Here is a 15,501-nt window from a genome sequence, read left to right as displayed (position 1 = left end):
TAGCATGTACATGTGTGTGCACATGACATCCCTCTCTACTAAACTTGATGACGGGATTCCAATCTGCTTCTTGGATGACTGACATCATCCCATTCTATTCCCGAAGTCCCTCTGTCATCCTTCCTACTCTGGCAACCTTTTCACTGAATGCCCGGCCCAATCTCCAAATCCACTCTAACTCTGAAGAAGATCTATATCTATACATCTGTTCCATCCAGTCCCCATTCTGTTCCTCCCTTGTCTCTGAACACTGTCTTGGTCTTCATTCCTGAGAAATGACTCTGGCGATCATCCTCCCTTGGAACCTTTGCCCGAAAGCCTTTCCTGGCTCACAGGACTGCCATCCCCTTTGGGCTTTGTGGAACACCACCAACCAACCTCCTAGGAGCTCTTCCATGTCTTGTGTTCCTTGCCTTGGGCCTCTTACCTGTGCACTTTCCTGTAAATTGGACTTGTACACCTTCATATGGGACTGAATCAGTGTTTAGCCTTGCTGAGCCTGATGCTGTGATACCAATGTTACATGCGGAAGCTCTGAGATGCTTCTTTCAACCCTAAACACCATATAGAACATGCTGATGCAAAAACGCAAGTAGAAGGGAGAGTAGAGAGAGAGAGAGATAGCTGAAAATTCAGTATATCATATGGTACAAAAAGGTACATAAATCCTTGCAGCCCTTGGCTGCCTTCCATGAAAAGGTACATCCCTAATTCTATGACCCAACTCAAAGGAGTTGAATGAATCGATGAGCAACCATGCCTATTTATAGGCATTGAAGTGACCATGTGAACTGGCCGACTGCTGGTCGGCCAGCTCCTGGACATAAATAAACATATGCTACAGCCAACTAGATCCTCCTCTTCTGTGTCCTGGCCAACAGCCCCCATGTCCTCTACTGGTCAACTCTCCTTGCCAAAACAGCAAACAATGCTCCAAATCTGTGTTTCTAGTTAGTCTTTATCATGTTGCCTCCAGGATTAGCCCTGAGGTTAGCATGTACATGTGTGTGCACTCTAATGACACCACAGTTGTTTGCGACCGAAAGAGACGACCTAGACGCTCCTTATTTCTTTCTTTCCACAATCATATATCATGGAATCAGATCCCGTTTCTTGTAGAATACTGAATCAACCACCAAGAAATGATATCAAAATCCAAGAGTAGATATTATATTGGATATACTAAAAATACCTAAGTTTTCAGTAAAATACATGTAACTTTTTAGTAGCATCATGTAGGAACAAAAAACCAAAATACTCATATTACGTCCTATTATCCTTGTGAAAACAAAACAATGTTTTTTACAGTATCTGGCTATAAAAGAAATACACCTTAAAAACCCTTCTCTCAGGATCCAAATCATAAAATCAGTAGCAAGCTTCATTATTCAAATATGCACTCACATAAATCTGAAGCGTTTCACCCCTGGAAGTGTCTACGATAAGCTCGGTTGTTGTTATTGGGTGGAGATATATTCCTAAATGCAAAAGTAGATGATGTGAGAGAAGATAGCATCAATGATATTGCAGCACTGGAGAATTTTCAAGATTATAATTCAAATGTCATTAGAGCTTAAATATACCAATCACACCACGTGGTTAACTTGTGCTTATGTGCAAGACTTGTGAGAGAGAGAGAAGAGAGAAGCGGAACACAAAACACAAGCACACAAACAAGTAGACCTAAACCTGCTGTATATCTCATGTACAAAAAAGGTTACAACTGAACGTTTCCAAGTACATAATGAAACTCAAGATCTGAACGTTTCCAAGTACAAAATGAACCTCAGCCCATTGCTGCAGATCTGTCCAGTTCGGGGGTCCATTGTGTTAGATCAAGATACTAAGTTTACCAATCATTTTTGGAGGGCATTATTTAATAACTTTGGAACTAAGTTGAATTTTTCCAATGCATTCCACCCATGGACGGATGGCCAGACGGAGATTTACAATCAGTTGGCGTTCGACGTGCTGAAGTGTTACGTTCATGACCTATAAGGTAAGTGGGAACAATTTTTGCCTTTAGTTCAAGTTGTTTTGAATGACTCTTTTTCTTCAACTATTGGCAAGGCTCCATACGAGATAACATTTGGAAGACCATTCCAATCTTTTTTAACCGAGACGTCATCCTCAATGCCTGAAGCTAATACATTGACGGAGTCTTACCAAGAGATTCTGGAGTCTATAAAAGACAGGTTGCCTAAAGCGCAGGAGGCCTACACTCGACAGGCCAACAAGAAGAGAGAAGATGTGATCTTCTCAAAAGGAGACTAGGTATATCTCAAGATTATGAAGCAAAGGTTGAAACATGTCGACCAGCGATGCCAAAAGTTATCATTTTGAAGCTTCAGACCCTTTCCTATTCTAAAGAAGATCAATGATTTCCAGAAGAAATCCTCTTCCATCGTTTCAAGCACGGCTCCTGGCGAAAAGAAAGACAGTTCCTCACGAAGTTTAAGACCGCATGATTAAGAATAAGGTGCTGATTTAAACATGATTAAGACAAAGGAAAGAGAAGAAGAGAGAGATAGTTGGTGTCAGGTTTTCCTATATTTAAAATGGTACAGAAAGGTGACTGAATGAATGTACATGATACACACCCTTGGTCAACCCCAAAGAGTGACCTCTAGCCTCTTTCTACATGCTTAGGATTGAATGCTACTTCTAAATGATGAAATAATTGAATGCCTTGATGAAATGATGACTTGATGCTTTATATATATTGGAGATGCTGATCGGCCAGTAGATACTGTTGTCGGCCAGGTCTTGAACAAAATATAGCATTAAATGCCCCTTCAGTATGATGCACTTACTTAACTGTTGCCCACATCTGCTGGTCCCTTCACTCATGTGTTGGCCGCCTGCTGTTGTTACCAGCCTGGACATTTCCCAGTATCAAAGGAGTCTAGTGGACTCCAGGATGTCTAAATATTTGGAAAGTACAAGCTTTGGGAATGGAGGATTATCCTAGAATACAAAGGACCACACTCCTAAAATTTAGGAGAGTTGCTATTTTTGGCCCAACTCCGATGGAAATTCTGTTCGCGTCATTACATCTGCAATTGAGCAGGTACCAAGAGTTGGCAAAGTGCCTATGACACAATATCTACTAGTTGGGATATTTTTAGAGGTAAAGATTATGGGAGAACCCATCTCTTAGATTGGGACATGTGGCAAGAAAGTGGATCAAAGTGAGACAAGTGGCCTCACACTTGTCAAAAAGTGGATCAAAGTGAGAGTGGCCTCACACTTGTCACTCCAGCTATTGTGTGACTCTCCACTTGTCATCATAGCCTTCTCTTTCCATTTTCACTCATGGGAGAGCCCCAAATCTATAAATTTGAGCCCTCTCTCTTCATTAATAAAGGCTCTCTTGCTACACACTAGCCTCTACCACCGTCACAGCCTGCCCTAATGATGGCTACTCTCTTTCTCTCTCTCTTGAAGGCTGCCCACGAAGAATACTGGCTGTTGGGGACTGTTTTGGAGGCTTCCATCGCGAAGAAATACTGAAGGCAAGGGTATTTAATCATTTATTATGATTTCTAGCCATTGTACTTGTTGTCCCAACCCTTGTACTTGCTGTACTAGCCACTGTACTGGCTGTACCAGCCCTTGTACCTGCTGTACCAGCCACTGTTCTGGCTGTACCAGCCCTTGTACCAGTTGTACCAGCCCTTGTACCAACTGTACCAGCCACTGTACCTATTGTACTGGCTGAATGGAGATGTACCAGCTCTATTGCATGAAGACCTGTGGTTTTTGGAAAAGAATCAATACCCACACGGAGGTATATGGATTATATTGTTGGCTCGGCATTTCTACAGCCTGTGTTCCGGCTTGATAGCCTCGTGTTGGGCTATGTTATGGCATTTGTATATGGATAATCCGGCATCTCTCGTGGGGAGAGTAAGGCCCTCAAAGCTTGTACATGATATTATTCTCCTTGGGTAATAAAATACTCCAAGGGGGGGGGGGGGGGGGGGGGTCGGCCCATTCCGGCCTCTATGCGGTGTCACATGTGCAAGCTCCATTTTCAGCATTTGTGGATGTTTTGTCCAGCTTTTATGTTTTATGTAAAGTGATGATGGTTATGTGTTAAGGCTGTGGCCATGTTTAAGTGTTTTAATATGCATTGATTATATCAACAAGTGTGTCACAGTCCCTAGTCCATAGTCACAGGGGACAGAAGGGACGCCTGCTTGGAACGCGGGGATGCCGAATCGAGACGGAACAGCGACGGGGATGGACGGGGACGGACGGACGTTCCCCACGACGCGTCACTCACAAGGGACGGGGACGGGGACGCCGCAGGAACGGGGACGGCTCTGTGGGGGGACGGCAGAGAGCCGTTGCGTTTTTTTCTGGCTGTTTTTTTTGCCGTTGCGCTCGCCGTTTTTGGCCGTTGCGCTTGCCATTTTTGGCCGTTTATGGCTATTGGCTTGGCCTTGGGCCTTGGCCCTTGAGCCTTTGAGGCTTGGCCCTCTCTCTCTCTCTTGCCCTTGAGGCTTTCCTCTCTCTCTCTTGCCTATCTATATAAGAACAAGCCTCTACGAGGCTACAAGCACACTCTCAAGGCTCAAGCTTTCAAGCTTCTTCTAGCTTCCAACTTCCAAGTTCCAAGCCTCTAGGCTCTCACACAAGGCCCGCGGGCCGCCGCCCTACTATCTAGATTCTAGACTCTCTCTCTCTCTCTCTCTCTCTCTCTCTCTCTCTCAAGCCTCTTGAGTCTTCCAACTTCCAAGCCTCTAGGCTCTAGCCTCTAGGCTCTAGCCTCTAGCCTCTAGGCCTCTCTCTCTCTCTCTCTCTCTCTCTCTCTCTCTCTCTCTCTCTCTCTCATTCCTCAGAGTCAAGCCATCTTCAACCATGGCATCCTCCTCACGTGCCGGGGCTTCTCGTAGAAGGACAACGGGATGGACATGGTGGGAAGAGGTTAACTACACCCCATCCGCTCATGGAGGCGGTTCTCGGCCATGGGTATGCAAGCTTTGCCCGTACCGGCGAACGGGTGGCGCCGACAAAGTGCGAGCCCACCTCTTGCATGAGAGTGGGCATGAGGTGAGGTTTTACACGAATGTCACGCCGAGAAGAGACGGGAACTTCTTGACAAGCTTAGCGTCTACGAAGCGGTCGAAGCGACAAGAAGAAAACCACGAGTGGCCGTGGATCCCGCGACGATGGGGAGAGCAACTCAAGCCTCTACAATGGAGTCATGTGGTGGATCGGGATCATGCACACCATCACCTTCACCATCAAGTCGGAATGTTACTCCATCCACGACGCCGGCACCCTCCATCTCCACGGCCTCTCAACCATTACGTGGCCCACGACGACAATCTACACTTGGGGAGAATTGGAACCCCAAGTTGAAGGAGGAGGTGGATATGGCGGTGGCCCGCTTCTTCTTCCACGACCACATTGCCTTTCAAGCAGCTAGGTAAGTGCAATCGATCATTGCCAATTCATCATTCATGTTTTCATCATCCTAGTCCCCTTCTCATTAGTAAATTACTTTCTTGAATAGGTCGGAATCTTCGCAGTCAACCGAACTTCAGTAAGTATGATGGTAAGTGGATCATTCATCAGTTAATCAATTTATTCATTAGTTTAATGCTCATTTTCCATTAGCTAGGATCGCAGACCCACAAGATAAAGTCCACTTAGCGGCTCCCCATCTCACTGGTGAGGCAGTCACTTGGTGGCAGCATTGCTCTAGTATTCATACACACCAGGCCACAGGTGTCACAGCCTTTGACTGGGACATCTTTGTCCATGACCTGAAGACCAGATTTCTCCCGCCCCGGTACATGACCGGTCTGAAAGACGAGTTCTATGGACTCAAACAAAGCGGATCCCCAGTGCTTCAGTTTTCCGGTAAGGTTATTACTTTAGCACAGCAGTTAGGGTTATCTGAGTAGGCTACGATGGAGCAATTCATTCGTGGATTGGACTCTAACATTCGGTTCACATTTCGTAACTTTGAACCAACATATGACCGGGCTCTGACTCTCGCTCAGAATGAAGAAATGAAGCTCAATGGGGGAAGCCCAAGCAGTCATCTCCATCCAGTACCAAACCCCAACAACAGCAATCAGCTGCACAAACAGGGAAAGGTAACGCTTCTTCTAGAGATGCTAAGAAGGACAGTAGTAACAGCTCCAGTTCAAGGGGTAAGAAAGATAAAGAACCTAAGAAAACCCCTGATGAAAAGGCTAAAGCAGGCATCACTGGAGGTTATCTTCCTCTAGAGGAACAAAGGAAGTACCAGTCAAAAAATAGATGTTTTTTCTGTCATATTATAGGGCATGGTAAGAAGGATTGCCACAAATGGCAAGCGGCATAAGCCGCCAAAGCTCCTTCTGCCACAATTGCCACAGCCTCCCCAGCTCCTCCAGCCCCGCCTACTACCTCAAATGCAGTTCAACTTTTACCTTCTATGCATCCTATGCCATCCGTGGTATTTGATGCTAAGCAGGAGGGTTGCTGCTCAAAAGAGCCTCATCCGAGCTTATGGCTTTGCCCAGGGCCGACAGTTTGTAGTCCTTTTCGATATGGGTAGTTCTAAAGATGCCATCTCTCCCCAGTTGGCTAATAAATTGAACTGCACATTAGTCCCATATCATCTGGATGTGGACAGGTTTACACCTGGTCTTCGCACCCACATTTCCCAGAAGGCACAGCAATTTGCCTTTGACGTTCAGAAGGCCTCATTTCAACGAGATTTCATCATCTCACCTCTGTTAGGGTGTAACATGATCTTAGGAATTCAGTGGTTCCGTCAGTATGAGCCTATTCCCGTTTGGGGGCAGGACACTTTTACTATTTGTAAAGGTTTTCCTAAGCCTGTCATGATTCGTGGGGATAGAAGCATTCTTGGCATCCCATTGATTTCGCATCTCCAGGCCAATCGAGCTATCCGCAAGGGAGCAGAAGGAGCACTCTTTTATGTTCGTGCTCAAACAGCCCCTCCCTCATTAGTAGCATCCGTTACATCTTCAGTCCCTCAATTAGCAGACCTCCTATCCAGACACCAGGACATTATGCTTAGGGACGATCTCCCACCCTCTCGCCCTGAGGACCATCACATTGATTTGGTCCCTGGATCAAATCCTCCTAGCAAGTTTCCCTATCGTCTTTCCAAGACTTTAGAGGGCGAGTTAGAAAAGCAATTATCTGACCTTCTCCAAGCCGGATTCATTCGGCCTTCTTCCTCCCCATTTGCTGCACCTATCCTATTTGTCCAAAAGAAGCACAAGTCTGCACGCCTTTGTGTAGACTACAGGGCATTAAACAAACTCACTATCAAGAATAAGTTTCCTATGCCAAGGATAGAGTACATTTTGGAGCGTTTAGACAGTGCTAAGTTTTTCACTAAGATCGACCTCAAGAGTGATTACCATCATGTCCGCATTTTTTAAGCTGACATTCCAAAAACAGCTTTTCGAACAGAGCGTAGTCACCTACGAGTTCGTAGTAATGCCTTTTGGGCTTACAAATGCACCCGCAACCTTCAATAAGATGATGTCTAGGATTTTCGCAGTCCACATTGGGAAGTGTGTTTTCATATTCTTTGATGGCATGATATTCCTTGATGACATACTAGTCTTCTCAGCCACTACGGAGCAGCATGAGAAGTCTTGCAACTTTTGCGAGATAATCAGCTCTACATAAACGCCAAAAAGTCTGTCTTTGGTGTTAAGGAAGTTCAGTATTTGGGCTACATCATCGGTTCCGATGGGATTAGACTGGATCCATCAAAGGTTCAGGAGATCTTAGATTGGGACATTCCTAAGACCGCCCAAGAAATCTTCTCATTCGTAGGTCTTTGCCAGGCCTATAGTACCCATGTCCATAAGTTTTCCAACCTTGCAGCACCTCTTACCGACTTGCTCAAGGGGGTGAAGACTCGCAAGCAGAAAGTCTCAGTTACACGCAAGGCGCTTGATGCATTCCGTGCACTCCAAAAAGCTACCTCAAAAGCACCTCTATTAAAGTTAGCATCATGGGACGAACCTGTCGAGGTCATCACCGATGCCAGCAATGTAGGCATAGGTGCAGTCCTCCAGCAGGACAATAGACCCGTGGCATATTACAGTAGAAAGTTGAATGTCGCCGAAAAGAATTATTCGGTATATGACAAAGAGCTTTTGGGTGTGATCACAGCGCTCAAGCATTGGAAGCCTTTTCTTTATAGACAGGCAGGCTTTCACAGTGAAAACAGACCACCAAGCACTTAAGTGGCTTCAGACTATGCCAAGTGCCCAGTGGAGTGATCGACACGCCAAATGGAGTCAAATCTTTCAACAGTTTGGAGGCATGATTGAATACATCCCTGGTAAGCATAACCCAGTAGAGCAGATGCTCTTAGTCGAAAGTCCAGCATCCAAGCAATCCAAGAATTCTCGAAATCACGGGGAAGGACTTAGTATGAAAGACCCATATGTCAACTCCCCTGAGTTTGGTACTCTTCAGTACAGTTTGGCCCTCAATTCTGAGCCTGGCCACTATTCAGTACAGAACGGTTGGTTGTTCTACAAGAACCGTCTCTGTGTTACTCGGGAAAAGCGTTCCGCTCTTCTCCACGATGCCCATGACTCCTTAGTTGGAGGACATAGGGGTATCAACATTATCCTCGAGAAATTAGAACGGTCCTTTTATTGGCCAAAGATGAGGCGTGATATCTACGCACATGTACAAGCCTGTAAGATTTGTCAAAAAGTCAAGGTTCCCCATACAAAGAAGGAAGGTTTACTTCAACCTTTGCCTATCCCCGACGGAAGTATCCGCATACCGAAAATGTGATTTGCATCACCCAAATCCTTCATATCAAAGGTTTGATGCAGCCTCTTCTTCAAGGCATCCATCTCTTTACGAGATTTCCCGGCAATCAACATATCATCAACATATAAGATGAGGATCAATAGACTGCCATCCAAAGCTTTCTTGGTGTATAAGCAGTGATCTATGTCACTTCTCCTGAAATTCTGGGATTTCATGAATGTATCAAATTTATGATGCCATTCCCTTGGTGCCTGTTTGAGCCCATAAAGACTCTTTTTCAGCTTGCATACAAGCTTCTCCTTTCCACTTACTGCATAACCCTCTGGCTGTTGCATATATATCTCCTCATGGAGATCACTCTGAAGAAAAGCAGTCTTCACATCCATCTGAATCAAGTCCAGATCATCATGAGCAACCAAAGCTAATACAGCTCTAAGTGTGGTCATTTTGACCACTGGAGAGAAGATCTCATCAAAGTCCACACCATATTCCTGCTTGAAGCCCTTAGCCACTAGCCTGGCTTTGTACCTTGGCTTTGCATCAGGTGCAACTTTGAGCCTGTAAACCCACTTGCATGGCAAAACCTTCTTGCCTGCAGGCAAATGCACCAACTTCCATGTTCCATTTTTGTGCAGAGAATCCATCTCTGACTTCATGGCACGCTCCCATAGAGCCTTGTCTGCCCTCTGTAAAGCCTCCTTATAACATGAGGGCTCCCCACAGTCAGTAAGCATCAAGTAGTCAACCCCTGGAACAAACCTGTCAGGGGCTCTGGAGGGTCTTGTGGATCTCCGTACCCAATGACCATCATTTGCAGGTTGCTGTCCAGCCTGCATATCGCCTATTGGTGGCTCTTGTTCCATGCCATAAGGCTGAAAAATCATGCCCGGTATCTCCTCTAACTGTGGTATATCCATAGGGATATCTTCTGCCATGTCTGGCTGTCCATTTGGACCATTTTCAGCACCATTTAAGGGCTGGTTTTCCTGCTGTAATGGCTGATTTACAGCCCTTTGTTGTTGTCCATGATGTCCATCATCATCAAAGATGACTCTGCCAGGCTCCTGTTGCCTTGCAGGCTCCTTATACATGCATGTTTCATCAAAAATGACATCATTGCTGCGTATGATCTTTCTATTCATGGGATCCCAAAGTCTATACCCCATTTCACCTCTGTCACCATATCCTAGGAATATGCATTTGTGAGACTTAGGATCAAGTTTGGTGCGCATTTCCCTGCGTATGTGCACGTACGCAACGCAACCAAACACTCTCAAGTGCTTGTATGACGGAGGCTTCCCTCTCCATACTTCTTCTGGCACTTTCCCACCAAGCCTCGTGTTAGGTGACCTATTTATAAGGTGAACGGCTGTCATAACAGCTTCAGCCCAAAAACCATGAGGTAATGCAGCATGTGACAACATAGAACGGACCTTCTCCTGTATGGTCCTGTTCATCCTCTCTGCTGTCCCGTTTTGTGGAGGATCATAAGGAGTAGAGAGCTCCCTCTTGATGCCTTTAGCATCACAAAAGTCCTGAAACTGTTTGGACATATACTCTCCACCATTGTCGGAACGCAAAGCCTTCAGTGTTTTGCCAGTTTGATTCTCAACAAGAGCAACAAACTTCTCAAACACTGAGAATGTATCACTCTTCAAACGAAGAGGATAGACCCACACCTTACGTGTGGCATCATCAATGAAAGACACAAAGTATTTTGCCCCTCCCAAAGAAAGCTGAGGCATCTCACATACATCTGTATGCACAAGCTCTAACTGAGCATCTTTCTGTCCAAGAGCTTTCTTGTGGGGGCACTGTAGTTGCCTACCATATATACAATGCTCACAAAACTGAAAACTTGAAAACTTTAGAGAAGGCAAGTAACCCAAACGAGACAATTGCTCCATTCCCTTGACACTCATGTGTCCCAACCGGCTATGCCACATAGAGATTTCCGGCAGCTCGGTTGCATTTACATTAGCATGGTGACAAACACCTACATGCATGAAGTAAAGAGTGTCCACCTTAGAGCCTCTTGCAACAACCAGTGAGCCCTTACTAATCTTCCACTTTCCACTACCAAATGTGGTAACATAATCAGCATCATCAAGCTGTCCAGTAGAAAGCAGATTCTTCTTGATCTCAGGCACATGCCTGACATCATGGAGCATAAGCTGTGAGCCATCTGTAAACACAAGCCTCACATCACCTCTGCCAAGAATCTTGCATGCATGGTTATCACCCAAATAAACCACTCCTTCATTGCCAGCAGTATACCTGACAAACAAGTCTCTGCAACCTGTGACATGAAAGGAGGCACCTGAATCAATGATCCATGAGTGCATACCATGACCACCTGTAAGAAGTGAATGGGCATCAAGTGAAGAAGTAAATAGGACCTCATCCTCACTGCCACCTGCATGTGACACATTGATTTCTTCAATCTTGACTCCACTTTTGCCCTTTGGCTTTACATCCTTGGCTTCATCCTTGTCTTTGTCTTTGCCTTTTCCCTTTTCTTTTTGATCATTTTTCCATTTGTAGCATTGCTTTTTAATGTGTCCCTTCTTGCCACAATAATGGCATTCCAAATCCTTTTTGGAGCGAGACTTGCTCCTTCCCCTTTCTTGGCTTTTTCCCCTTTGTTGGGATCTCCCACGTGCATTCATTGCATTGGACTTTCCAACAGAGTTGTTTTTCCTGTTCATCTCTTCTTGAAGAAGAGCACCCTCAACATCTGCATATGACAGCATAGCATGCGAATTGCTAGTGGCTGTCCTGAATGTGTCCCAACTCTCTGGCAAAGTGCATTTGAACTCATCGTCCATTGCCAACTTTTGATTAATGACCTGGCTGACAATACCATTAAACTCATTTAGATGGGCTGTCATAGACGCCCCTTCCTTCATCTGAAGACCTATGAGTTTCTTCAACCAATACACTCTGCTTGAGGCACTTTGTTGGGCATACAAGTCCTGCAATCTCTGCCACATTCCCCAGGCTGTCTTCTCTTCACGAATGCTGAAAAGTAATGAGTCTGACACAGACAACATGATAGTAGATCTTGCCAACTCATCCATATCTTCCCACTCTTCAGCAGTAAGAGAAGCGGGCATTACACCCCTTTCTTTGATAGGCTTGTGGTGCTTTTTCTAGAGCAACACATTGTAGCACTGGGTTTGCCAAATATCATAATTATGCGAGCCTTCAAGCTTCTTGATGTGAAGCAATGAAGAGCTCTCACCTGTGGTTGCCATAGCAATATGCAACCTGTCAATGCCTGACTCCCTGCAAAATGTGCAAACACTGCACCAAAAGCACACAAAGTGCTCACAGTTGTTCTCCCAAGCTTTATCTCCCACTGCGGAAGCACAAATGCAACTTTTCTCCCACTTTATGTGATGAAATCACCAAAATCTGGTTGCTACAGATTTTGGACAACACCTTAAATGTGCTCTGTTGCCCTTCCAAAGTACTGTACAGCAGTACCAAGTGCTCACCAATGATGTACCAAACCTGTACCGGCAAGTACAGCAGCTGAAATTGAACCTTTTGGTCACTCAAAACAGTGTACAGCCATGCCAAAACTTGCACAAAGCTGTGCCAAATCTGTACCAGCAAGTACAGTAGCAATAAATGCTCTCCTGGCTGTCCAAATGAGTAAAAATCAGACTTTTACAGTCCCGAACACTGCATAAAACAGTCCCGAACAAAAATTGGGCAAAAGCCCCTTGACTGCAACCTGATTTTTGAGGATTCAAGGCATAAATGTCTTGCCTGCTGCTTTGCCAAGCTCAACAAGCATACGAACTTGAAAAGCCCCTTGATTTAAGATCAATTTCTGATCATACATGGTACATTGACGCACATGAAGGCATTCAGAGTGTTCACGATGCTTCCCCTGGCCACATATACATCCAGTACATAAAAGCCCCTTGATTCATAGGCATATTGAGTGCTTGTAAGGCATCAACACATTATCCACAGCATCAAATGCGATTGCCTGCATGCAAATCAACCAAATCGGCACAAAAGCCCCTTGATTTGCACTGCAATTTGCTGCAATTTTGCCCAAATGTGCGATTTTTCACATCATACAGCATGTATGAGTGCTTAATTGCACAATTACATCAAAAGCCCCAAATTTCGACATCCAATTTCCTGCAAATTAATCCTGATTGTGACCAATTTCCTGCAAATTGATCCTGATTGTGACCAATGTCACCCAATTTTGCCAATTTTGCTCAGAAATTGAGCAATTCGGCACCTGTACCTGCTCAATTGATTGAATTGATAAGAAATTCCCAAAATTGAAGGCAAATACCTCTTAATTTTTGAATTTCTCTGATCTGCAAGCTGAATTTCAGTTGTTGCAGGAGAAAGGGGGGGGCACGTCTGATGCTGCTGCTCGTCAGGCTTCTACAGTCGTATTGAAACGGAGGAGGCGCCCGTGGCTAGTTGTGCAGAGTAGGAGGTTGGGCAGACCAGCGTGGCTGTTGGGGAGGCGGACTGTTGACCAGTCGTACAGAGAGAGTCGTAGCAGCGTGGCTGTTGGAGAGGCGGACATGTCTTAGTACAGCGAGCTACCGTGGCACGTTAGAAGGCGGCAGCTTTGTCTGCGAGGTCGATCTGAGAGGCGATCCGGTCGAGCTGGCCTTTGACGCTCATATCGATGAGGCGAGAGCCGTCCTTGCCGAAGCGGACGATGAAGCCGGCAATGATTCAACGGCTGCTGCCTTCGCCACGTTTGCACGGTTGACGCCCGCCTTGTGGACTTCGTTCGCCTAGCGCCAGCCTTCGTCCAGCGTTTGTTCGCCAACGCTCACTTCGCCTTCTCCGCCAGCAGCGCTAGGACTCCACGTCACTTAACTTGAGCGCCGCCTGCTCTTCGCTCCTCGCTCGACGTCTGGTTGAATGCGCTGGCTTTTGCCACCTCCGCCTAGCTGCTGCGACTTTGCTGCCTTTGCCGTGTAGAGCTACCACACTCGCCTATCAATGGCCAGCGTTTTTGCACGCCTTCGCTTGATTAGCTACGCCTGACTCCTTGCTAGCTGAGAGCAGTTGTGTGGGGTTACGCCTTGTGGCCACCAACACTTTGCTGCGAGCCGGTGCCTGCTATCAAGGAGAAGAGGGAAGAGGGAGGGATCACTAAGCTCTGATACCAGTTGTGTGGGAGTATGAATTAGGGTTAGGTTAGAGATTCATGTGGGAGACATACACAGAGAGAACAAGGGAGAGAGAGAGAGAGAGAGAGTTGTGGGGATAAGTCAACTCATCAATAGCATGAGTGTGTGACTCCCCTATCACACATGTATATTGCACTAGTACACATAGTGCACTTAGTACATTAAAAGTACTAAGTGTACTATGTACTATAACTTATGGGCTTGTACACACTATAAGGGTGGGCATAACGCCTTTACCCCAACACCATGGACACCTCAGCATGGCCAGTACTGAGTACACCTCGGAAAATACACATGTCAGCTTGTTGTCTTCAGAGAACATAATGCCACTATAGAGAGCAAAAGAAAATCTACTTGGCTCCAAACTCAAAGTAGAACTGTGAACACATCACATCCAATAACCTCGAACAAATGAACATGGAACACACCCTGTCCATAGTCTCTACTAACCAATAGTTCTGGAGCTCATCCAAACCATGAAGGAAACTTGGTTGATCCTGGTACTCATCCGGACCATCAAGTGAACTTGCCTGTCTTTATACTTGGAACTCCGACACACGGGTCCCATGCTCCAGATTTAATATAAGAGAGCTTTTGAAAACCCCCTCTCGCCCACAAACCGTTTCTGGAAGACAGCACGCGGGGGGATGCCCTTAAGATCAGAGCAGGACACCAGTCATATTCTCTCCAGACTGTAAGGCCTTGGGAGAGCTGGGGTTGTCACTAGGCGAGTCTGTGTCAGTGTCATGTGACTTGTCTTTGCCCTTCTTGGAAGACTTGCCCTTGTCCTTGGCTTTGCCTTTGTCCTTTGACTGACAATCTTTTGACACGTGGCCTTTCTTCCCACACTTGTAACACCGACTCCGAACTTTCTTCTGCACTGTCAAGAGTGCCTGATCAAGTCCAATAGACGATGAAACTTTCAATTTCCCCTGAGAAACTAGGATGGATTCAGGATGGATTCCTCTTCCAATACACAGATCATCAAACTCGAGGGAACGTGTTGTGATCTGAACCCGCAAAGCTCGAGAAACCATGTCATAATCTGAAGGAAGCCTGATGAGGAGGAGAGCAACTAACTGAGAAGAGGTCAGGGCAATACCCATTGCCACACGCTGACCCAATAGGTTGGCAGACCGCATTGTAGAGTCCCGTGCATATAGGTTTGTCAGCTTTCTCCAAACAGAAGCAGCACAATCCAATGTTTGCATGGCGGGGGAGACCTCTGATGAGATGGCTCGTACAAATGCAGAGTGAGCTTTTGAGTCTTGATTCTCCCAAGCTGAAAGTTTGGCGAGAAAGGCATCCTCCTGGTCCTGAGTCCACTTCCTAGAGCTGGTAGGGCGTTCGGGCTTTCGTTCGTGGCCCTGAACAATCTCCCAGAGACCCTTGTGTGTGAACCAGAGCTTCATCTGTAGCTTCCAATGATCATAGTTTGTACCACTGAGCTTGTCCTCCTTGTTCGTGCAGGGGGGACCCATGTCTGCCTCAAAGAAGCTATGTCTCAAACAACCTCTGTAGCTAAGCAATCCAC

The 15,501-nt window shown here is 45.9% G+C and overlaps 1 protein-coding gene across 1 annotated transcript in view; it reads right to left on the bottom strand.

Annotated features, from left to right (window-relative positions):
• The window catches only part of LOC147619010 (uncharacterized), a 48,139-nt gene that overhangs the window by 23,035 nt on the left and 9,603 nt on the right, over positions 1 to 15,501 (bottom strand). Inside the window, exon 2 of the mRNA XM_086774226.1 lies at positions 1,405 to 1,478. Within this exon, the coding sequence (XP_086630352.1) occupies positions 1,405 to 1,478 (74 nt within the window). The remainder of the gene's footprint in view (positions 1 to 1,404; positions 1,479 to 15,501) is intronic.

This window comes from Cibotium barometz, chromosome 34 (genome assembly GCF_041138505.1).
Source record: "Cibotium barometz isolate CiBa-2024 chromosome 34, ASM4113850v1, whole genome shotgun sequence".
NCBI classification, from domain to species: domain Eukaryota; kingdom Viridiplantae; phylum Streptophyta; class Polypodiopsida; order Cyatheales; family Cibotiaceae; genus Cibotium; species Cibotium barometz.
Note: the sequence above shows the minus strand (reverse complement) of the source record. Positions and strands in the feature narration are given on the sequence as shown.